The sequence below is a fragment of the Physella acuta genome, unplaced genomic scaffold (assembly GCF_028476545.2).
Source record: "Physella acuta isolate Inbredline_101_S28 unplaced genomic scaffold, ASM2847654v3 ptg000820l, whole genome shotgun sequence".
In the NCBI taxonomy this organism is placed as follows: domain Eukaryota; kingdom Metazoa; phylum Mollusca; class Gastropoda; family Physidae; genus Physella; species Physella acuta.
This window is the reverse complement of record NW_026732338.1, coordinates 339,810-364,684: the sequence shown is the minus strand read 5'-3', so window position 1 is coordinate 364,684 and position 24,875 is coordinate 339,810. Positions and strand designations below refer to the sequence as shown.

The 24,875-nt window shown below is 33.1% G+C and overlaps 1 protein-coding gene across 1 annotated transcript in view; it reads right to left on the bottom strand.

The window, feature by feature from the left end:
* Window positions 1-24,875, bottom strand: part of LOC131951677 (mucin-4) — a 54,026-nt gene that overhangs the window by 15,094 nt on the left and 14,057 nt on the right. Inside the window, exons 5-41 of the mRNA XM_059314033.1 lie at window positions 22,577-23,416; window positions 21,703-21,821; window positions 21,399-21,454; window positions 21,025-21,185; window positions 20,759-20,858; window positions 20,603-20,619; window positions 20,464-20,505; window positions 20,289-20,330; window positions 19,533-19,682; window positions 18,929-19,061; window positions 17,948-18,094; window positions 17,730-17,826; window positions 16,745-16,802; window positions 16,080-16,168; window positions 15,124-15,185; window positions 14,195-14,412; window positions 11,998-12,099; window positions 11,818-11,832; window positions 11,578-11,598; window positions 11,230-11,381; window positions 10,650-10,886; window positions 10,037-10,210; window positions 8,882-9,098; window positions 7,935-8,212; window positions 7,426-7,711; window positions 6,741-6,968; window positions 6,171-6,314; window positions 5,854-6,057; window positions 4,984-5,229; window positions 4,666-4,888; window positions 4,102-4,274; window positions 2,839-3,000; window positions 2,573-2,713; window positions 1,827-1,961; window positions 1,456-1,566; window positions 1,204-1,326; window positions 310-552 (exon numbers count right to left, since the gene is read on the bottom strand). Of these exons, the coding sequence (XP_059170016.1) occupies window positions 310-552; window positions 1,204-1,326; window positions 1,456-1,566; window positions 1,827-1,961; window positions 2,573-2,713; window positions 2,839-3,000; window positions 4,102-4,274; window positions 4,666-4,888; window positions 4,984-5,229; window positions 5,854-6,057; window positions 6,171-6,314; window positions 6,741-6,968; window positions 7,426-7,711; window positions 7,935-8,212; window positions 8,882-9,098; window positions 10,037-10,210; window positions 10,650-10,886; window positions 11,230-11,381; window positions 11,578-11,598; window positions 11,818-11,832; window positions 11,998-12,099; window positions 14,195-14,412; window positions 15,124-15,185; window positions 16,080-16,168; window positions 16,745-16,802; window positions 17,730-17,826; window positions 17,948-18,094; window positions 18,929-19,061; window positions 19,533-19,682; window positions 20,289-20,330; window positions 20,464-20,505; window positions 20,603-20,619; window positions 20,759-20,858; window positions 21,025-21,185; window positions 21,399-21,454; window positions 21,703-21,821; window positions 22,577-23,416 (5,946 nt within the window). The remainder of the gene's footprint in view (window positions 1-309; window positions 553-1,203; window positions 1,327-1,455; window positions 1,567-1,826; window positions 1,962-2,572; window positions 2,714-2,838; window positions 3,001-4,101; window positions 4,275-4,665; window positions 4,889-4,983; window positions 5,230-5,853; window positions 6,058-6,170; window positions 6,315-6,740; window positions 6,969-7,425; window positions 7,712-7,934; window positions 8,213-8,881; window positions 9,099-10,036; window positions 10,211-10,649; window positions 10,887-11,229; window positions 11,382-11,577; window positions 11,599-11,817; window positions 11,833-11,997; window positions 12,100-14,194; window positions 14,413-15,123; window positions 15,186-16,079; window positions 16,169-16,744; window positions 16,803-17,729; window positions 17,827-17,947; window positions 18,095-18,928; window positions 19,062-19,532; window positions 19,683-20,288; window positions 20,331-20,463; window positions 20,506-20,602; window positions 20,620-20,758; window positions 20,859-21,024; window positions 21,186-21,398; window positions 21,455-21,702; window positions 21,822-22,576; window positions 23,417-24,875) is intronic.

Genomic DNA, 24,875 nt, shown 5'->3' with positions numbered 1-24,875 from the left:
AAAAGAAAAATACATTAGCTTGTCTAAAAGAAAAAATACTTTAACAAGCTTAAACAAAAAAATACATTAACCAGTTTAAAGGTAAAAATGTATTAACTAGCTTATTTATTAACACAAAAAAATACTTCAACTAGTTTAAACAAAAAAATACATTAACTAGCTTAAAGAAAATAAAATACATTAACTAACTGAAAGAAAAACATAAACTTAAAGGAAATGTAATTTTAATATTTATAGATGAGTGAATAGTGATTAAAAAAAAAAGAAACAGGACAAAGTTAAATAAAACCAAGCTAACTTGTGAATCACCTTCACATGCATTTTTGTTCATGGTGTAGCCAGGAGGACAAGTACAAGTGTATGAACCCAGAGTGTTGGTACACACTTGTCCAACGGGGCAGACATCAGATAAACATTCGTTCACATCAATGTTACAGTTGGTACCTGACCAGCCAGCCTTACACTGACAGCCCCTGACGTTGTCACACGTGCCCAGACCATTACAGATACACTGACTGGCACAGTTCACGCCATAGTACGGGCTGTCACATTCTGTTGGAACAAAAAAAATGTATTTACTGCAGGCCTAACACAAGATATACTTGCTAATAATAGATTTTGGACAGACAATGTAGAAACAGATTTACACTGTTTACACATCTGTTTCTGAAGAGGATCATCAACATACAAGGAAGTGTAAATGTGGGGTAGATGAAGGCCTTTACATTAGCTCTAGAGTATTTGACTTTAGAGCACTTTGGTTACAGTAATGTTCACACCAGACAATCAATGTGGTAGATGGAGTAGAGTTTCTCTGACCTTTGCATATATGGGTAGCGGGGTCAGCATTATGCATTATTGTCTTTTATTTTTCTAAACTTGTGTCATGTACCCATAGTTGGGTAGCAGGGTCAGCATTATGCGCTGTTGTCTTTTATTTTTCTAAACTTGTGTCATGTACCCATAGTTGGGTAGCAGGGTCAGCATTATGCACTGTTGTATTTTATTTTTCTAAACTTGTGTCATGTACCCATTAGGGCTAAGTTGAATCGGGGATATCATTCAGACTCAAGTCTATATCTCAAAACTTGTGGGTTAATATTAAAGCTCTTTACCATTAGACCAAATAGTACCATAATTAATAACATAAATAATATAGATCTAGTTGTGTTAAGTTATAAAAAAGACAGGAGTTGTACTGACTTTTACAAGAAACACCATCTGTATCCATTTTGAAGCCAGCATAACATGAGCATTTGAAACTACCAACTGTGTTCTGACATGCTTGACTGCATGGTTTGTTCCCCGATGAGCACTCGTCTATGTCTAAAATATTGTGAGCAGAAATGTTATTGCTAACCTCATGTTATGCAATGTCTCTTAATGTTTCAATACAACAAATAAAAAAATGTTAAGCATTAGTTAAACCAAGTTCATAAAATCCGAAAATGTTACCTTCACAACCGCTATTATCAGCCTTCAATTTGTAGCCAGATCTGCACTGACACACTGGTTTGTCATCTATAGTCACACACAAATGGGCACACGGTAGACTACATGTGGCAGCTGTGGACAAAATTATATGATTCTTATCTACAGCATTAGATATTTACGACTAGGAATAAAGAAGGGAAATAGCCATACCATTGGTTTGGTCAAAATACATTTGCATAATGGATTGCAATTTATAACAATAATTAAGAAAAATTAATTACGATTTTAAATTATGTTAGAGGCCTATATATATAAATGCATGATGTACAGATGTCTATGCATACACATAGTTTCATACATGTATTTAAACATTAAAATGGTCTGTTACATACCGGTACCATTTACATCACAAGTTTTGTTGTTTGAATTGAGTTTATATCCTCCATAACATTGACATTCATAAGATCCTTCTGTGTTCTTACATATTTGATCACACTGGTGTGTTCTTTCAGCACACTCATCAACATCTGAGGGAAACATTAAGTATTATGTCTAACAAAGGTGGTAGGTTACTTTTCTTTATTTTTAGGCTATTAAAATGCTGAGTGGCTTGTTCCATGAGAATACTACAGGCAAATATCTATCTAAACGAGGAATCAGCAAACCACTAAATGCCTAGTGTTGATTTTTGTATGTACCCAAAAAGTCACACCCCCTAAGCAGCAACATGGACATAATGTGTTATTTCAATACTCTTGTCTTTTCTGGGACTATATTACATCTTATGTTTACCTTTGGCATTGGAATAACTTTATGTCTACATTGCTATTTCTTAAACAAAGCCTGCTTCCAACCCATCTTCATGTTGACCCCCTAAACACAACTCATTCTCCCTCACACCCAATTCTTTTCTGATAAAGCAATTTACTTCTAAAATATTTACTGAATGGATTACATTAAATTAAACAATTAATTAATTAATAAAATAGGATAGCTACTCTTAATTGCTAGCTAGGTTGATTTTGCCAAAAACATCAGTCATCAGTTTCGTATTGAGAATGTTTATGCAATTTATATAAAATTTAAATCACACTAGCAGTAAAAAATTCTGAAATCCTACTGTTGATCAAACACCTACCATTGCATTGGTTTTTATTAGCTGAGTCAAGCCTGTAGCCCAGGTCACACTGACAACTGTAGGATCCAACAGAGTTGAAGCAGTTAGAATTATCTGGACAGGGGGCAGGACTGCTGCCATTAACAATGCATTCATTGATATCTAAAGAGGAAATAATGTCTTCATTATATAGCATTAACAATATAGAAGAAATATAAAGTTTAAGTTAGGATAAAAAGAAATTTCCCCCAAAATGTTAAAATCAGCATTTAGAATGTCCTACTTACCAGCACAGGTGGAGCCTCTTTGTTGAAAGCCAGCTGGACAATCCTGACATTTGTAACCAATGGTGTTGTTGTTTTGCTCTGCAGCTGATAGGTCAACACAGTCTTGTCCTTTAGCACATGTTGCTGTTAGACAGCCATTGACTTCTCTTTCACAATCATCACCTTTAAATAGTTACAACAATCATCACCTTTAAATAGTCACAACAATCATCACCTTTGAATAGTCACAACAATCATCACCTTTAAATAGTCACAACAATCATCACCTTTAAATAGTTACAACAATCATCACAGAGGTACATCAACATACGAAATGTTTGAGATAAGACCTGTAGAGTGAGCTATAATTTGCTTTGACATACAAGCAAAATTTGAGATACGAGCGGGTTTAACAGTTCGTGGAAAAGAAACACCCCAAAAAAGTTGCAACTGATTGTGCATGGGAGCTATTTGATGACACTTACTGGACTCATTTACAAAACACTCTGAAAGGGTGGAACAACAAACCTTCTTGGATAGGAAAGTAAGGAAAGTGTAACAAAAAAAGCAATGACCAATGTAAAAGCAGTGATGAAAAATTAAACAAAAGTAACAAATAGTATATAGTAGCATTTAGGTTCAATTATATTAGATTGTAGTATTTAGAGTGTGATGATTAAGTGAATTCAAGTAATCCAAAGAGCTTAGCATTAAAAGGGAGTAAGTGAAAAAACTGAAGTTCCTCCACCTTTCTCTCCCCCACACTACTCTGGGCCTACACCTCTACCAGCATCTTCCATAAACTCAAGTCAGCTGATTTTCAAGGTAAAGACATTTATAAAAACAAGTTTATTTCTTTGCATTTACCTCATATTATGTTATTAAATAAATTGTCATGTATAAATAAACTTTTCTTATTAAAAGATATATATTTAAAAAAACGGGGCTGGCATTTTGGGAGTTGGAACTGATTAATGGCGTTTCAATAAAAAAATATTTTTTTTTGAGATATGAGCAATTTGACATACGAGCAATGTAACGGAACTAACTAAGCTCAAATCTCAAGGTACCATTGTTATTACATCCATCACCTTTAAATATTTACATCAAACAACCTTTGAATATTTTTATATATCAATTATCAAAATAAAAAAAGCAGGACTTTATACATTGTCTAATATTTAGTCAATATGGTTGGTAAATTAAAAAATGTGACACTTTTTGTATATTATTTATTGCTATGTATTGACATTAATATAATAATGCAACTTAAACTAGAACTACCTGTGTAAGCAGGCCAACAGTCACAAACACTGACAAGAAATTTCCCCCCTTCAGATTCATTAGCTCTAATTCTGTTCACATTACAAGAGCCATTTCCACTACAGTATGGACACACAACAATGTTCAAGTAAAGGATGGCTGAAAGTCCACCCTTGGAGTCTTTTGCCTGCACCCTATATGATTATAAGCAACAAGAAAGTTTAAAATATAAAGTTACTGAAAGAAAGTTCATTACATCATTAGAAAACACTTTCACTTTGATAGTTTTATTACCATAGTGAGTAATACATTGATTTACTTCCCCTATCTACATACACAATGGGATGGTGTGGTTGAGAGGTAGAGAGCACAGCTACCTGAGTCCATGGGATGTACCTGAGTCTTCTCAGCCCTTATGGGTACCTGACTCAAGTCAGGGAAAGTTAAGGTGGCTGGGCAAAGTGTAATCATTCTATATGTAAGACCAGAGAAAAATAAGAACTCATCTGTTCCATAGACCATCTTGATGGGTACTTAACATTTTTAAAATCTACACAACAGGATCATCCAGGATCATGTCCTTACCCAATAGCAACAGGTTTAGTAGAGTCAGGCAAGTAGGTGACAACACCAGAAACATTGTTGATTGATACACCTTGTGGGGTTCCTATCAGGCTGAATGTTATACTGTCCTTGTCAGCATCTGTAGCATTGAACTGGATATTCATAGATTTGCCATGTGTTACAAGTAACTGGTTGTTGCTGTTCACTTGGTTAGGTCCAAGACTTAGTACAGGCAGATTGTTTGCTGATGACAAAAATTTGTTTTATAATTCAAGTTTTAAACAAGGACAAAGTAACTTAACATGAATTTTTTTTTTCAAAATAAAATAATACACTGACCAAGATTTAACTGAACAGCATCAGCCTGCTGACTTGTACTTTTAGTGGACAGGGCAAAAGCTTCGTTTCCAGTGACCAGCAAGTCAAAGGTGCATGCGTCATTGCCCCCACAAGTTACTTTAGTAGCATTAACAAGTGTTTGATTAACTTCGTCCATGAAGAAAGGTGTAAAGTCAGGAAATTGGTAAGTTATGGCTGATTCTCCTTCTGCATATTTGAATACAGAAGTGGTTGTGCTCACAGTCCCTGTAAAAAATTATGTTAAATAAAGTGTGCGGTATTGTCTTGATAAATGTTCTATGCCATACACAAATTGTGAAAGCATGGTTAATCGATATTTAAGTTTACATAGAAAATAAGTTTAAATATAAAAAGATGTGTGTAGTCCCAGTCGGAAATGCAATAAAAAAATTTTAAACTTTGGACCACAATTATGTAAGCTATTTTGCACCTCTCTGTCATTAGTTGCTAGTTAGTGTGAAGGTACAATATGTGTTGACGTCATTGGTAAAAAAGTATTAAACAAAATGTTGTATGAGTTTCGGTCACTAAAATCTACTACCTGAAATGTGGTTCTAAGGAAAGTTGTGATGTTTACTTTATTTTCTTTACTTTGAATGTGGTAGAAAAATCAACAATATGAATAAACTTAAATATTTAAATATTACTCTAATCACAAAAGTGTAATTAGAAATATGTATAATTCTTAAACCAATATCAAATACCACTTCACATATTTTCAGCTTCATTGTGAATTAGCCACAGGTGAAAACTGACTCAAACCATGACAGAGGGTTACATTTCTGTTTTCATTAAATGATTATTTTCTATATTGTTGTTTTGTTGTTTAAAGCAACTATTAAAACTAACATCTGTTTCCAAAGTTCTCAGAAATTTTTCTCTCAGTGTTAGTTTGCTCTTCAGTCAGGACTGTCCCATCAGGGAGTGTAAAGTCATCTTTAGGGTCTTTATTAAAAACTCCCAGCAGTCCTTTTGTTTTATTTTGGTAACTGTTTGGAACGTTGATAGCAAACTCCAGGTTCTCCATACCCACATAGACTTCAAATGAAAAACCTGTACAATAAAATAGTGTGTACTTTAGTGTGTAGTAGTATTTATAAATACAGATCTCAAGATCCAAAATATGGCTGCCCTGAAGCTTACAAAAAAGCTTCACAATGTCCTACCTGTTGGGAATGCTGCAGTTGCTTTAATTTTATCGCTGCTGTTGCTTCTAGTGACTGTAACACCAGTTTCTGATTGAGTCTGGTAGTCTTCTGTAGCATAGAAGTCTCTTGTGATGTCAGCACCATTAGCTGAGATAATCATGCCTGTATCACAAGCAAAAGTACAGTAGTTAGCATGACATGTATTACACCAACACCTCTGATTTCTTAAACATAATGTGTATTAACAACACCATTTCTTTGTTATATTTGATTTTGTTTGAATATATTAATCTAGCAAAAAGATAACAAATAGACTAAAGTTTATAAAGAATATTTTTTACTATATTTACAGAAATACTATATGTGTACATATACTATTAAAGTTTGCTAGTTTTCAAACTCTTTGGGGAAAAAAAAGAAAAATTAATGATGTTTGTTCCAATCCATCATTTAGATAAAAATATCTGGGTCAACATCAACAATTAGGAAAAAAAGTGTAATCTCCAATTTTTATATTTTTTAACATGTGTGTAATCATATTATTACATAGAATATTTGTGTGTAATCATCAATTATTAGGGAAAAAACCTGTATAAGTGAAATCCAGCTCTACTTGAAAAGTAGCATTGCCATCTTTTGCTGCAAATGCAACAAATACAGTTGCATTGGTGACAACATCTTTACTTGTATTGGCTGGAGCAGTTCTTGCTTGTAGCACAAAATCATCAGTCTTAATAAGAAAATATTCCCCTCGCCCGTTGAAAGTGTACTTTTTACCATCAAGTGTGACAATATGGGGGTCGCCAAGAGCTTGCCCTGTAAAGAAATATTTTACCATCATTTGTGACAATATGTGGATATCTGAGGTGACTTAAAACAATTCTTTATTGCAGGGATCATCTTGTCCCAAGACACATGGGGCAGATGAAGTAGAGTTCACCTATTTCAATGACCTTGGCATACAAAGAGATAATGAGGTCAGCAGTATGCCCAGCCGCCTTTGTTTACCATAATATCAGTTAGATACCCATAAGAGCTGGGTGGACTTAAGGATATTCTACTGATTTAAACTCAGACTCAAACTTTACACTTTCGGGTTTGCAGTTTTTAAATACTCGAGGACTCAATTAAAGGGTCAAATATTTGGGGGGGGGGGTGGAAATCCTTTAAAAGCAGAGAGCAGGGGCACATAATTTCATGCTAATAACAGATTCTGACCTATTACAGAGTAAATCAAAGAGAAAGTGGGACGAATTTTAAAGCTATGACTTACCAGATACATATTCAGCTTTGATTGAACAAATCACATCTGGTCTTACTTCATCAAACAAAGCACAGTATTTGCTTGGTGAGCTAGACTCCACACAGCACCATCTATGTGGATTCATGTCTTGTTCTAATGAGTTTCTTGCACTACTGCCCCAAAGCCAAGGGTCATTCAAAAGTAGGTGGCTGCCATATTCTAATGTGTGATCAACATGGTGGGCATTCTGCAAAGATTCTTGATAGGCTTTCCAGTCCCACCAGGTTGTTGGGGGAGTGTAGAGATAACAGCAGAGCTAAGGACATATTACATTGATTTTATTAAACTGGTGAAGAGCTAAGGACATATTACATTGATTTTATTAAACTGGTGAAGAGCTAAGGACATATTACATTGATTTTATTAAAATGGTGAAGAGCTAAGGACATATTACATTGATTTTATTAAACTGGTAAAGAGCTAAGGTAATGGAAAGCTAACAATTGGGAAATAAAATTATTTTAATGCAGAAAATTTACCTTGTTTAATGGATTACCAGTTAAAAGTCGAGTTTTGGCAGTGGTACCAATGGCAAAGCAATAATAGTAGCTTTTCCCAGGCTCAGCTTCATTCCAAGAATAGTACCACCATTGTCTCCCCAAACGGTCCATGCTACAGGGGCAGTCATATAAAGCATTAATATATTTCTGGTGTTGTGAGTCTAACTTCAATTTGAGGTTGTCTAAGTAAAATTTCTGACACTTGTTGTCTGGATCTTCCACTTGACCAACTTTTTCAATCCATGTGCCATAGCGACCTGAGAACAAAAACTTTTTAATTTAATAAATTCCTCATTAACACTATTTTATGTAAAGGTACATCTCTGGAGTGATGAGGATCACATTACCATAGGTTTACTAATAGTCATTTCCTTATCATTTTAAGTATTTTGTAATTTGAATTTATTTCATACATTTGTATGTTTGCAAGGCAGCTAAGTTTTATAGGATTACCTTTGTTTTAATATGCTTGAGATTAATCATAGTTTTAAAAAATTGAGAATATTGCATAAAAACAGACTAGGGAGTGTTATTTCATTATCAAGACACAACAATCATGCTTTTGATGTGACGCATCATGTCGTGATCTATGAAGTACAATAATCTAATTATGTATGCTCAAAATAGGTCTATATTGTAGGATCAGCTGTTGCTTCTAATAAAGGTATAAATTCTTTTCATTAAGATATGAAAAGTGCTTTGAGTGTGTTATTTGGCCGATAAAATACTGTTTAAACTATACTTTTGAAAGTATAATTTTAAGTGCAAAATTGATGAACTAAATAAATGTAAGCATAATTGTTTTACTTAACAAGAACTGAAGTTATTTTACTTGGATACATTAGCTGTTTTAAATTAGATTGGGAAACATTTAATATGTGTAGTACACAATTTCTAAGACAGAAATTTAAAAAGTTATATGTGACCTGTATTCCATGTTATTTTATCCAGTTTGGTTGTCAGATCAGTGTATGTTACACCATAATCTCGCTTTTGTTGATCATTTTGGAAACCAACATTGATTGCTCTCCCATTTTCAAACAGCCAGTTCATGCTTCCCTTCTTGTACATGGTGATAGCATAAGCAGTTGTACCATCAGTCACATAAATCACTTGAAATGTGTTTGTTTCTTCTACTTGTGCCTGTAGGTTACAGAGAAAAATATCAACATTAAATAAAAAATAAGCAGCTTAGTAAACTGATTTATTGCTATACTAGATAGACAGTTTTATAATTTATTAGCATAATTGTCATGTGTTGCTGCAATTTAGTTCAATACAAAATTTGATAAGGATTTCATTAACACATTATTAATTGTGTATTTTTAGAAATTTAAGCTTATTTTCTAAAATGGATTATACAAATCCAACGCTATATTTTTTTGGACCATAGTTACTGTTGTATGGGTTTGATCAAACTACCACACAGACAACCAAACCGTGCTGTATGAAAGTCTCGAGTTTTATTAATCATCTTCTGTAATAGTGATATAGAACACTTCTCAGCAACTGCCCACATGTCAGGGGCATTAGACACTCTGGGGACTCACTGGTTACACCACAGCAGGGGCATTAGACACTCTGGGGCGTCACTGCTTACACGACAGCAGGGGCATTAGACACTCTGGGGAGTCACTGGTTACACGACAGCAGGGGCATTAGACACTCTGGGGAGTCACTGCTTACACTACAGCAGGGGCACTGGGTAGGGTGCTAAATATAACAGCTGGGGAAATCTGGCTGTCTAACCACCGCATCCAACTGTAGGAGTGCTGCCACTACGTAGTTTAAATTTTTTAAATCTAAAAAACTTTCCCAGAGGTATTTTCAATAACTTCCCAAAGCTTCAAGGCGGTTGGATGAAAGATGCAGTAATGCATAAAAGACAAACCCAAAAACATACTTTCATTATACTTTCTATATATATAGAAACTTTATATATATTTACTTTATATATATATTTCTATATATATAGATAGATTTTCTATTTTGATTAAACAATTGGGATCTTTCTAATAACATCATGATATAATTTTTTAATCTGATTTTTAAAAGGCCAATGAAATATCTTAAAAACCTACCTTATTGCAGTATTGCTTGTAATAGCCATCATAATATTGCCACCATGATTCATTTTTGTATGTCTGATAGTATTCACAGATCCAGCTGTACCAGTTGTATGGTGCAACATTTTCATATGTGGCTATAAGACAGGTCACAGCACTGTATGAGCTCAGTTTATACATTTCCATTACCTTTTCAGATAAAAATAAATAAATCAATAGCTATTTGTAGTTCTTTTTAAAATAAAACAATTTAGGTATAAATAGTATTAGAATAATTACATTTGTAAATTTTCCAGTTAGTCACTTATAATAAATAACTTTTATCTTCATACAGTTGTGTTATGATTTTTCTTTTAAAGTTTGATGTTTAAGATCTAGATCTAGATAACAGCTAATAGGAGATGCCAATAAATACTATTTTCAATAAACTTAAGAAAAAAAAACAAGAAAAAAGTATACACACATTTTAAAATATATTCAAATTTATTTGCATTTTGAAGAGGAAAATCACATCACTATCAATAGAGGTTTTCTCCATTTTTTAACACAATTAGAATAAAAAAACAAATTAGGCCTATATACTATATTCTTGAATTATATAAAATGAAAGGATGAAAAGATAGACTACCTCATAGCTTGATCTGTTTAGCACTTGATTAATTATATCTGCATTACTAGCTCCATTAGATCCTAATTTCTCATAGAGTTGGTAATATACTTTTCCAGTTTGTAAGTAATTTGTATCAAACCAGAATGCTGCTAGAATGGCATGGTTAGCGTAATAGCTGTTGTCAGAACTGTACTGGAAGAAGGGATACCAAGCATAGGAATCTGATCCAAATGTGAGGGCTCCATTTGACCACACCTGAAGAAAAATGTGTAGCAAAGTCAAGTAAAGTATGGATGAAACAGCAGGATAATGGGACAATCTAAAACAAACATATATAAGTATTAACATCTATAGGTAATTATTATTTATATATCTATATACATACATACATACAAACATACATACATACATACATACATACATACATACATACATACATACATACATACATACATACATACATACATACATACATACATACTTATATATATATATATATATATATATATATATATATATATATATATATATATATATATATATATATATATATATGTATATATATGTTTTTACATGTTTTGATTGAAAAAACATTTACTTTGGCTTCCTTGAAATTACGTGATCCAAAAGGAGCACCACTAGCAAAGCGGATTTTTTCACTGTAATATTTATTTGTGTATGAATAGGAGCCATACAGTTCTACGTGTTCTACTGTTTTATCTCCATTTCCAGGTCCATAGGGATATAAAACTGTAATAAAAAAAACAGAGTGTGAAGTTTTTTTTTGGTTTTAGAAACATGATAAAAGTAACTTTTTAAAAATAACTTTTTTTAATCTGTATAGATATTTCTAAAATGTATGAAAAGGGGAGAACTTTTAAGTAAATATATAGGTTATAGGTGTACAGACTATAAAACATTAATTTATTAAAAAATAATTTCATACGTTTTTGTACTTTTGAAGGATCTGAAAATTTGAAAAAATGTACAAATTAGTTTTTGTTTCATTTAAAAATTGGTATACAACTATTTGAAATTCAATATTTTAAAAATGCGTTAAATTTAAAAAAAAACTAAAATTTTATAGCAAACTGAAATTTTTAGATTTATACTAATTACATTTAATTTGTAAAAATTGATAACAATAAATTGAAGAAACATGAGTAAAACAAATTAAACTACTTACCTTCAGTTGAAACACCTGAACAAAAGATGAATAAAAATGTTGAGCAAAAAATATGCACAGTCATGTTAAAAATTAATGAAAGTTAACTTTTTTAAAAACTCAATATTCCATAATAAAAAAAAAGATAAAATAAATAATAATTCAAAAACGTTTCAATCTAAAGCTAAAATAACTGCTTACATGAAAAGAATTTGTCTGAATCAGAACAGCTTGTGTCAAGATTGCATAGCTGGAAACTAACAATGCTCTGAAGATTTTGTAAAAATGCACACCACAGAATTGCTAGTTGGAAAGAAAAAAATGTATAAACGATTAAAAATTAAAATTAAATGCTGGTAAAATAAAAGAAACAGTCAAAAGTTAGTTTACTATATAGCAATAACTGTACATCATTCATTCCAAAGCTAATTTTAACAACTAATGGAAACTTTTCAAAGGATCCTATTATTCTGTAATAAACGAGTGATCTTTTTACAACCTTATATTTAACTAATTCCTCATCATATCATGATTTTCCCATCATGGGTGGTATATTGTGATTGAATTTTCACCCACTACATACATTTTTGCCATCTTTCTTCATATTCTGCTCCTTTAGGTAATTCCACAACAGGCAGCCCAGTCCATTTCCTGATATCCTCCATTCAATTTTGTCTTAGCATTCCCCATTACGATACTTAGCAATGTTCTTATATGGACCAATCACATTGGTGATTCTTTCACTGACCTTTTCATTTATTATATGATCTGTGTATTTTGAGATATCTAGGAGTCTGCACTAACTTATTTCCCAGTCTTGGAACCATCTCTAAAGATCTGCATTTACAGTCCATGCCTTGTAACCATATAAAAAAGATGGACATGACTAGTGGCAGCATAACTTTGACTTTGTGCCAAGAGAAGTCTTTCTGTCTTTCTATGCTTGTTTGGGCAATTCTCGCAAGTAATTCTGGCTTTGTTCCCAAATTAGACAGGATGGTGCCAAGTTACTTGAAGGAGTGGACCTCCAATTCTTTGATCTTCTTGTATGTCTGCCATTATACAACAGGGATTTTTAAACCTTAGACTTCTCAGTGCTGATTTCCATGCCATATATAATGTTCTGTCCAATCTACTACTGCACCAGATATATATATATATATATACATATATACATATATATATATATATACATACTAGCTTGCCCATCCTCACGTGTTGCTGCTGTCACAGAAGAAAGTCTGAAGCATTGTTTTAAGAGGGTTTCAAAAATGCATTACCAATCCTACATTCTTATATGTGTGATCTTGTTTTCTAAAACTGAGTTATTTAATGTAAATAATGCCTGCACTATTTGTCTTGGATCACATTTTTCGGGGCACAGGTTCACCCACACTACGAAAGCCTTGAGTGTATGTTAATCACTCTCCACAATTTGATGACGGCCCAGGTGTCAGGTATGTAGTGGGGTGCTCTTAGGAGCCCAGGTTACATACAGCAGAAGTGCTGTGTATAGCTCCTGGCTCGGTTTAATCATCAAATGTTGTGTGCCACCATGTCAATACAGTAGGGTGCTCCTTAAAATGAACGTAAGCGCCATAGTGCTCACAGGATAGCACCAAATAGCACCCTATATATATATGTGTGTGTGTATGTATGTATGTATGTATTCTTTAATCACAATGTTCATTCCTCAAATAATGTACTGCAGATTTGCTGTTGTTAAATAACTTTTGTAAATTTAATACAGATTGAGGAACAATAGACTGATAGACAAACTAACAAGCATTTATAATTTAAATAAAAAATATAACACATATTAAATAAGTCTACAGGACATTACCCCCTTGGATATCCCCCCCCGGACATTTCCCCCCCTGTATTTACCCCCCGGAGCAATTACCCCCCTGTCAATTACCCCCCCCCCCCCCCTCTCAAGTTAAAATCCCAACTCTAACTAGAATTTTATACCTATATACTACTTTAATCCAAACCTCAAGAAAAAGACCAAAACCTAAGCATCCACCTTAGCCTAAAACTTCACACAAAACCAAAGCTAGACACAACCCTAACCCTAAAACTAGCCCTAACCCTAGCCCTAAACCTAAACCTAGCCCTAACCCTAAAACCTAAGCCTAACCCTAACACTAAACCTAGCCCTAGCCCTAACCCTAGCCCTCTGCCTAACCCTAACCCTAAAACCTAACCCTAACCCTAGCCCTAAACCTAACCCTAAACCTAGCCCTAACTCTAACCCTGTCCTATTGGGCGGGGGGGGGGGGGTAATTGACAGGGGGGGGGGGGGTAATTACTCTGGGGGTAATGTCAGGGGGAAATATCCGGGGGGTAATTGACAGGGGGGAAATGCCCTGTTCCCATTAAATAAACTCAATATTACCACTTGTTCCACTGGTCCTTGATGCTTGAGAGTTAAAAATGTTAATAGCATTAACAAAAGCATAAGGTGAGTCTCCAAAAGTTCCAGAAAATTCCTTATGTGAAAGTATACATGCTTGTGCCACAGCATTAACCAAAGTTGTAGTTATAGCAGTCTTGAACACTAAGCTGGCATTGAAACTGGTGTAAGGCAGATTTGTGGTATTGTCTGTGTAGTTTCTGGACAATGATAAAGTTATTCATCAGGGGTTATATCTGTTTGCAATTCTAGATTTGTCTAATTAACTGAAAATTAAAGTTTTATTTATAAAATACCTTAATAGAGAAGTTAATTGTAAATTATTACTGATGCCTAATGTCTCATCTATACTATCCATGTCATGTATGTTTCCTACATACTTTTTCAGACTTCTAGTCAATTTTAAAAATAACTACAAGTGTACACCCAGCTTTGCATATGTATACCAAAGCACATGGAATGTTACATGAGGTGACTAATGCATGTAATTCATTTTTTAAAAAGTAGCTAGGTAAAAAAAAAGTACAAAACATTTTTCAAACGAGATGGCCTAATGGGGCAGGTGAAGTAGAGTACACCTGTTTCTGTAACGTCGGCATATAAGGGGACAGCTCTATGTTCAGCCCCCAGGTAGCCCTAATGTGAGCCTGGTACCCATCAGAGCTGGGTGAACTCAGCAATGTTCTACTGACACAAATCCAGGGTCATTACAAAAAGCCATTTTAAATTGTTTTATCAACTAGACATGGTCTGCAGACTTCCACTTTATTCAGCACACTTTTGACAAAAATTATTCCTTCCAACAATAATTGGCATACATGTTCTTGATATGTCTTGTATGAGAATGTAACATTCTAAAATTAAGAACTGGAAATTTGGTTTATAAAAAGTTCTAAAAATAGAAAACATACCTGCTGGTTTCAACCACAGAGTACAGAAAACTTGGTGTTAGCTGTGTAATTTCTTTTATAGCCTAGAAATGGAAACGGTACAAGTGGAATACTATAATTATATTTGACATTTATATGAACTAAAAGCTTCAAGAAGATCCCCTCCATCTCCCCACTACCCCCTCCCACAAGTCTCTTAATCACACAGCTCAGTTTATTTAAAGTTCTAGTGCAGTAAAATGCACCTTTATGTGGACATTGCACGACACCTCCAGAAAAAATAAGAAAGATACACATTTAATATAGAAAATATATACTTCAACCAGTATTTAGGAGTCCCCCCCCCCCCCCCCCCACAGTAGAAAAATTTCTGAAAGAGAACCTGGTAGTAACTTAATCAAAACATTTACTAAAATTAATTTATATAACCAAACTGTACCAGGGAGGGTAAGAACAGAGAGACACAATTTCATGTGCCTAAATTCTATTGTTTTTACACATTTATTTTAAACACTGAATATAGCTTCATTTTATTTGTACAATGTTTTTACCAAAACTATTTGTTTGTTTGGTTGCAATTCTAAATCAGCTCTCCAAAGCCTTACCTAATTATGATCATGACTCAAATAGCAGAAGAAAAATACTTCCTGTGATAATTATAGTCTTATTACCAATTTTATAACAACCCCAGTTATTTTCTTAAACATATAAGGCTTGTCTAGCCACTATCGATTATGAAACTCCTGGATATTTTTTAAGATTTATTGAGCAGGAAATCATTGAAACAGATTAACTCTACTTCATATGACCCATGTGTTTTGGGCACAATGTGGAAAAAAATATAGATTGAGCAAGAAGTAACCTTTAAATAGTTTTTAATATAGTTTTACTGGGAAAAAATTATTCAAATAAGTTCAGTTTTAAAAATTAAGTTTCAAAATTTGTACTATCAATCAAACAACAAAATATCACCTTACATTTGCATTAAGAAAATCATTCAGTTCTGATTGGGAAGCAAATGAAGTGTCAATAGTTGCACTAATGTAAATCTTGCGCATCTCAGTACCTGATAAAAGTAGCAATTCATATTTTGATTTATGTATTCATTGCCATATAATTCAAAAAGATTAATGCTACTATCAGTATGTTGCATTTTCAATATTTGAACCCATTTACTTTAGTACCATACATAATTATTTTTCAATTTTGATGGTTTTTATTATTCCTTGTTTGTAGATTAATTCCAATTTACTAATCAAATTATGCTTAACAATAAAATAAGGTCATATGGCTAAACCTATCCAGTGATTCAATTTAATGAATCTTTCTTTTCATCACAAAATAAATTATCCATTATAAAATAAAAACAAAAATAATTAATTACTTAAATTAAAAAAATTTAATCTGGCCAAGAATGTAAAGAAAAATTATTATTTTTTATAGGCCTATATATATATATATAAATATAAATACATATAAATATGTATATATATATATATATATATATATATATATATATATATATATATATATATATATATATATATATATATATATATATATATATATATATATTATACTAACAACCACAGTTATTACAATAAAAACTTATGGCGAACTGAAAAAAAACTGGCTAACTAACTTGGTATGTAGGTGACATTGAAGTTCAATGGTGGAAAGTTAACTTTAATATTGTAGTCCTGAAATGCAGAAATTAAACAACTTGATATACTTTTAAATGGTAATAAAAATATTTTTACAATGTTTCCAGTTGTGCAAACTCATGAATGTTTCATTTTATTTGCCTTTCAATCTATAAATTAATAAATAAATAAATATATATATATATATATATATATATATATATATATATATATATATATATATATATACTTGAGACTACATTTCTGCTATTTTAGTTGTTCTTAATTTTAGTTTAGAAGTGCGATGACTGGAGAAGGTTTATGTTTATGTTTGTTTATGTTTGAGGTTGTGGTTAATTGTGATTAGGGTTAGGTTTGGAGTTAGGTTTAGGGTTTTATACAAATATATTCTATCTTTGCATATGTACATGAATTGGAATTTTGATATATTCCCAAGACTTTTGCAGTGCAAGGTATTTGATGCTAAATAAACACACAAATCACAGATCCTTTACAGAATAGTTATTTTGTTTTTACAAAAACCAGTGCAGAGCCTGGCTGGAATGGCTAGTTGGTAATATTTTTATTTGGTAACATTTGTATTTAGTAAAATATTGTGTTTACAACAGTTAATGAAAACTTCATAATTTTGTTTAATAAATATTTGTGACAAGTGAGATAGACATTTAAAATATTTTTGTCTTGAATTTTTCACTTAAGAAATGAAAACAGGACTATTAAAAAGTATAGGCATTACAAAAACAATGTATGTTTAATATTTTTATTTAAAAAATGATATATTTAAATTATTGCTTAATGTTTGATAATAAATTCAAGGTTTTATTTTAAACACTGCTGTATATAATTTTCAAATGTCAAGCTGGTTTTTTGTTTATGTAAGTATAACAAAAATGCATGTGTCTTTTACCCATAATAAATGACAAAGTAGTTTAAATAGGCCAATACATTTAAGCTAAAACTCACCGAAAAGTTAGCAGCTGCTAATGTCAGATTGGAGAAAGATTCTAGAACTGTTTCCACTGTTTTCCTCATATCCCCATTGCCAGCTTTTGTGAATTCTCTAAAATCAAGTTTGTTATGAAGCTCAATACTATTATTATATTTAGTTTAAAGTAAATGAAAAAAAAATGTATTTTAAAATTTAAAAGTGTTTTCGAAAAATTCAAATGCTGGACACTTACGGCACATTGTAACCTTCAATGGTTGCTGTTGATGTGAAGTCTTTGCAGTTGCTTGATGAGCTGCACGTTGAGCCCAGTTTACACAAGTTATTTTGTTTGATTTGGATGATGATATTGTCACAGTTGGGTAGATTTTGACAAAGCTCTCTGGATTTTATGAGAAAAGTAAATAAACTTTAAGATATCTTAAAATATAAACATAATAACTTCTAATTTATGTTTAACATATTTTTAAGATAATTAAGTATTTGCTTTACCTCTTAGAGGTGAGTCTACTTAAGTTATGCTTTTGGCAAAACATTTATCAAGGAATTGGGGAGTGAGGGTAAAACTATTTTACTGCCATCTTGTGGCAATCTTCACCGTGCAACTGCTTCCCCCCCCCCCCCCAATATATATTATATATATTTATATATTTATATATATTTTATTTACAACAACCTAGGTCAGGACAGTCCTACTTTGTTACTATATAATTAAAACATACAGTGCCTGGACTGAGATTGTGAGGCAGTAGTCATACAATATTTATAATTATACTTACACACTATAATTACAGATTATATTTAACAATACATGTAATCCTGAATTTATTTGGTAGATATTTTTTAGTAAGTCAGACACATGCTTTGCTCCAGTTGAACTTCATGGAATATTCAAAATTGTAAAAATTTAAAGTCCATAAGTAGCAATCTTAGCAAGAAAAAAAGACCTATGGTCAGTGTTTCTTCCAGACTTTTTTCTCCGGGGGGGCACTTGAAATTTTCGGGGGGGGCGGTAAACTTTCTTCGGGGGGGCGGACACTGTTAAAAGTATATATTTTCTATATAAATTATATAAATTTCCTTCCGTTCGGGGGGGGGGCGGTAAAAATTTTTCGGGGGGGCTTCGCCCCCCCCCCCCCCCGAAGAGATGCCTGGAAGAAACTCTGCCTATGGTCACAGCTAAATTCAATACATGGCTTGATCATTGTTAACTTACGTTTTTGGGTTTTTAGATATAAAGTTGTTTTTCATCATCAATGCCCCAGAAGTGTAGAGAGTGTCTGAGAGCTGACATTTTGTTTGAGAGTATTCAATCAGAATACTAAAATCTATCTGTTTTATTGTTTTAGCTGTGAAAACATATTTTTTTTATTAGAGCTTTAATTTATTTAATTTAAATAAAGTTCCCCATTTGGACTTGATGGTTCATTGGGCAGATAAAATGTGTCTGCTTATTGACCCTGGCATATGCAGGTGGTGTGGTCAGCACAAAACCTAGCTGCCATTACTTTGCCTAACATGTGATAGGGAGCCATCAGAGCTTCTAATTTATTTAGAAGCATTAATTTTAATTTATTTAGAAGCATTAATTTTTATTTATTTAGAAGCATTAATTTTAATTTATTAACATTATCAGTTTCATCTTATTCAGAAAGAACACTACAAGTTCAAAATGGTCATTTCTCCTAAAGGGAATATCTTTTATTTTCTTGAATTCTGAATGACTTAGCTTGCGTGCAGGGTTGGCATTTTTGGAACCTAGCATTTTATTTGATGAAAGCCTGCAACAGATTATAAGCAATGAAGAGGTTGGTGGTTACCTATTCCTGAGGGATTGCAGGATGTTTTGGTGGTGGTTGTGTATTGACAGTAAAGACAGTACATGTTTGTCCCATCATTGTATTCATCTGCACTACAAGCTACACAGCTACCACTCAGCCAGCTGAAGCCTGTACCAGCTGCACATTTACCTGAGAAGTTATTTTAAAAATATAATGAAGCCTGTAAAGTTGTTTGAAAAAATGCTCTGGAGAACTTAATATTAAAATAATGTTGTTATTAAAAGGTTAAGATTATTTTTAGATTCCTTTTAAGTTATTAAACCCACTGAGGTTAAAACTTTAAAATCTACTTATCATAAGTAAAAGTTAATAATATCTCTAATAGGTTTAAAGCAACTTGAAATATAGATTTAACACTTTTTGTCAATTGTTGTTCAGGTTTTCTATTTTCTCTATATGGTAATCCATAAATGATGTAACAATTTTTGTTGTTGCTTTTTGTCCCCCTTCCCCTTGTAATCACAAGAAGTCTGATACCCTATCCCACTATTGCACTTTTTAATTTTAAAAGTGATTTATATCTTGAACAATACCTAAGCTGGGTTAACATTAGATAAGTGAAAATACTCAGCTTAAAATATTACTGTTTAAAATGTGTAAGTATGAAACCAAATTTTCTAACCCCTTTCTCTCCCTCATTCCAGTGGTCTTAAGCCCATTCCCCTCCTCCCCACGAGTGTAGTTTATTGACAACAACTAGGAAACCATGGTTTAAAAACCAATTTATATGCTTACCACTGAAAGGAGTTGTGGTGGGAGTTGGTGATGTTTCTGACACTGTTTAACAGAAAATAGGTAAAATTATTAAATTACAATCTTTTATGATTACTAATTGAAGGATAAAACTTCATTAGTAATTTATTGACAACAACTAGGAAACCATGGTTTAAAAACCAATTTATATGCTTACCACTGAAAGGACTTGTGGTGGGAGTTGGGGATGTTACTGATACTGTTAAATCAAAAATAGGTAAAATTATTAAATTAGCATTTTTTATAATTACTAACTGAAGGATAAAACTTCTTTAGTTTATTATACAACTACATACCTGTGGTAGGCACCTCCCTAATAGATTTTAAAAAAAAAGAAAGTAAAAATAAATTCATAATTATTTATTTATTTGTGATAAAAAAAATAAAGTATAGTTTCTAAATGTATATTAATATATATTGAAGCTTATGTTTTTGTAATTGTTATTACTTACTGGCACTCAGCTGTGTTATTTGAATTTTTAACACATATAAAATTGCTCTTGCAGGGCTCTGTTTGGTTCAGTAGCAAACACTTGTCTGTGTTAGTATCCACTGAAAGAAATGTCATTGTGTGGTTTAATCATTAATTAACACTAATACAATTCAAACTGTCTAACCTATTCTAACGTGCATTCAAAGAATGTTGTAAGGGAGATCTGCAGTGAGCAGTAGTGATTGGTTAATGAAAGATTTTTATAAATTTTGTTTGAACACCTACCAGCAATTCCATTGATGGCCACAGTGGTACCGTAAGTTACATTGTTTATTGGGATGCCAGTGCTGGCCAGAGAAAGAAATGCATTGACCACAGCACCAGCTGCATTTGGATTGGCTGTCTTGTTGACAGATAGCACTGTATCCAGAATTAAACTGCCTTTACTGTAGACATAATTTAATTTATATATATATATATATATATATATATATATATATATATATATATATATATATATATATATATATATATATATATATATATATATATATATATATATATAGGTTAACAACAAGTAATTAAGTATTTTGATATTTGCGTAAGTAAAGTCCATCAAAGGTTGTATGATTTTCTTTTATTAAAGAGAATAACCTAACCTCATTGATCTGACTTCAACTTTCAATAGACCAGGTACATCCATTTTATTTGATAGCTAAGAAGATAAGGAAAAATAATTTAAAATTAAAAACATAAAAAATTAACATCAATAAATATGTACCATTTTTACTAACACTGAGGATAAAAATATTAAAATAAAGCATGTTCTTTTTTAACAAAAGCAAGGAATTGGTTTTCAGTAGTAATTTATGTAGAACGCCAACCGCACTAAGGATTTAGAATTTGGGGGTGTAGCTGATTGATTAGAATAAAAGTCAAAGGTTTGTTTTTAAATTCACTAACAGTAGACTCCAAATCTTTCTTGAGGTCAGCATATTCTGTGCTGCTTTCATTTAGTTGCTGATCACTAGCGTTGAAGTCAAGCCTCATGGTGGATGGGTACTCAGCAATCACTGTAGCAGCTAAACATAGAAGACACATCATGCATAATATCTATCTATTCATAAGTAAAGGTTTTTTTCCATAGAACTTTGATAACACTTAATAACAGTATGTCATAAAAAAATTTCAATCATAGTTTATTAAAAATTTCATTAAAAAATAGTTTGTTATAGTGCCATTCTATAGTGGCCTATTAATCATGACTGCATAGTATAATAGACCATCGTTTGATGGTAAATTGGAAATCCCAGCACAAAGAAAGTGCCCTAACTTGAGAAGAGCCAAATATTGGCCATGTATCAGGTCCCATCTCTCCACACAGCTGATGGACCCAAAAGAGACAGTACCTTATGTGTACAGCTGTGTCGCAGGAGCTGTCGAGAGGAAACTTAGTTGGTAATGCTATCCCGTAAGGGGCTCCACCCCACGCCTGTTTGATTTCGGAGTTTTCTCTCCTAGTTGGGTTGTTGCCCCTGACTGACAAGCCTCATCTGCTCCAGAGTTCGAACTCGGGACTTTCGGGTTGGCAACCATGCCTTTACCCGCCCGCTCAACCCTTAGATAGTTTTTTTTTATACTATATTATTCATATTCGTAGGGCTTATCCCTACTAAAGTACTACTCGATGTTTGCCAAGTGTAAAAACATCGTAATTTTGGATACACGTGATTCGATATGTGAAGGTTGTTAGTTAAGTATTGAGCACTGATAGATAGCTGATGTCTTTGAGTGGTTAATACTTTTAGATTTTTTTTTCTGCAGATTGGCTACTTACCAATTGTAGTGGTTGTCTTGGTAGTAGTGGTTGTGGTAGGGGTAATGGTAGTGGTTTGGCCTGTCGATTGTGTATTATCTGCAGCAGTGGATGATACGGTTTGACCTGTCGATTGTGTATTATCTGCAGCAGTGGATGTTGCGGTTTGACCTGTCGATTGTGTATTATCTGCAGCAGTGGATGTTGCGGTTTGACCTGTCGATTGTGTATTATCTGCAGCAGTGGATGTTACGGTTTGACCTGTCGATTCTGTATTATCTGCAACAGTGGATGTTACGGTTTGACCTGTCGATTCTGTATTATCTGCAACAGTGGATGTTACGGTTTGACCTGTCGATTCTGTACTATCTGCAGCAGTGGATGTTACGGTTTGACCTGTCGATTCTGTATTATCTGCAACAGTGGATGTTACGGTTTGACCTGTCGATTCTGTACTATCTGCAGCAGTGGATGTTACGGTTTGACCTGTCGATTCTGTACTATCTGCAGCAGTGGATGTTACGGTTTGACCTGTCGATTCTGTACTATCTGCAGCAGTGGATGTTACGGTTTGACCTGTCGATTCTGTACTCTCTGCAGCAGTGGATGTTACGGTTTGACCTGTCGATTCTGTACTATCTGCAGCAGTGGATGTTACGGTTTGACCTGTCGATTCTGTACTATCTGCAGCAGTGGATGTTACGGTTTGACCTGTCGATTCTGTACTATCTGCAGCAGTGGATGTTACGGTTTGACCTGTCGATTCTGTACTATCTGCAACAGTGGATGCTACGGTTTCAGCTGTAGTAGAAACTTCTTCAGTATCTGTAGCGTTGGTTGTTTCTACATAAGTTGTATTTTCTGTGGAATTGCAAATAAGTTAGTAAATTATTCAGCTTTAAGGAAATTTATATTGTACAGTGGATATTATACAATCAATAATCTAACATAAAGTTCAATTCTGTATGTATGTATGTAGCGGACGGACCAGTAGCGTACGCAGGGGGGGGGGGAGCAGGGGGAGCGGCCGCTCCCCCTCTTGCCATTTTCAGCAAAGTGGCGCCTTTTTGGAAACTTTTTAAACTCAAAGTTTTAAACAATGATATTTGTTAAAAACATATTTTTGGTCGGCACATCTATGTAAATCACAAGATTTCTTTTCATGCAGCAATTAAGCATTATTGTACTAGTCTAGTAGTGTCTAAGTTTACAACACGTATTAACAGCTACATCAGTTTGCCATTCTAAAAATAACCATTACAGTTACAACCCCCCCCCCCCCTTCCCACATGGACTTATTTAAATCTATTCCTGTAATATATATTTGTGTAATATATATTTTGTGTAATATATATGTATTTTTAGAACAGTCATCTAAAAACTGACGCTATGTTCACTCTGAGTTGGTTATCTCCCCCCCCCCCCCCCCACACACACCTCACCACCACACTTGTGTAGAGCTACATTAATGTCACACCTAGGTATACACTGGGTTGGATAATTGACCTAAACTGAACGGACAGTGGTGAATGAAGTTGAACCCGCCCCCCCCCCCCCCAACCCACCCCGAACTGATCTGTTAAGTACATGTAGAAAAACGCGTAATGATGTATCAAAGTACCATGCCGCCAGAACATTAGCTTTTTAAACGTAAAACTATGTGAATATTGTTTTTGCAATTACCAGTAAAAAGGTGTGTGATCAATACAGTGATCTAACCCATACCTATCACTATGTTAAAAATGATCTTTAAAAGAACAAAAGGAAGCAGTAGTTTTAATTAAAATATATGATCTGAACTAAACAGACCGATATTTAGTTAAATGTAGGCAGTTATTCCGAATGTTTTTCTATTATATCGAAAAGCGTGGTTTTATACCAACTCTGATTTTAAAAACTTTCATTATGCTGTAATACTTTGGCATTTATGATGATGATATATTAAATTCTGATTATAGACAAAAACATTTGGTAAACACGAATAGTGTTAAATAATTACTTTAGAATGTAATGACATTGTTTATTTGTGGACAAAAAAATCTCCACGGGCAGGATGAGAGGACCTTACTTTAGAATGTAATGAAATTGTTTATTTGTTTTGACATTTATAATTAACTGTGTAGATATATACATATTTATATTAAGAGAGTGATTATTTCCCCTATTTCACTTGTCTTAAATAATTTCAGAGGAATTATTATGTAAGAATTTTTTTTACAAGAATTACAAAACAGATTGTGCTACGTTCGTTGTTTTTGGTCGTATTGTGTATATATATATATATATATTTTTCGTTTAAATTAATACCATTTTTGTTTTG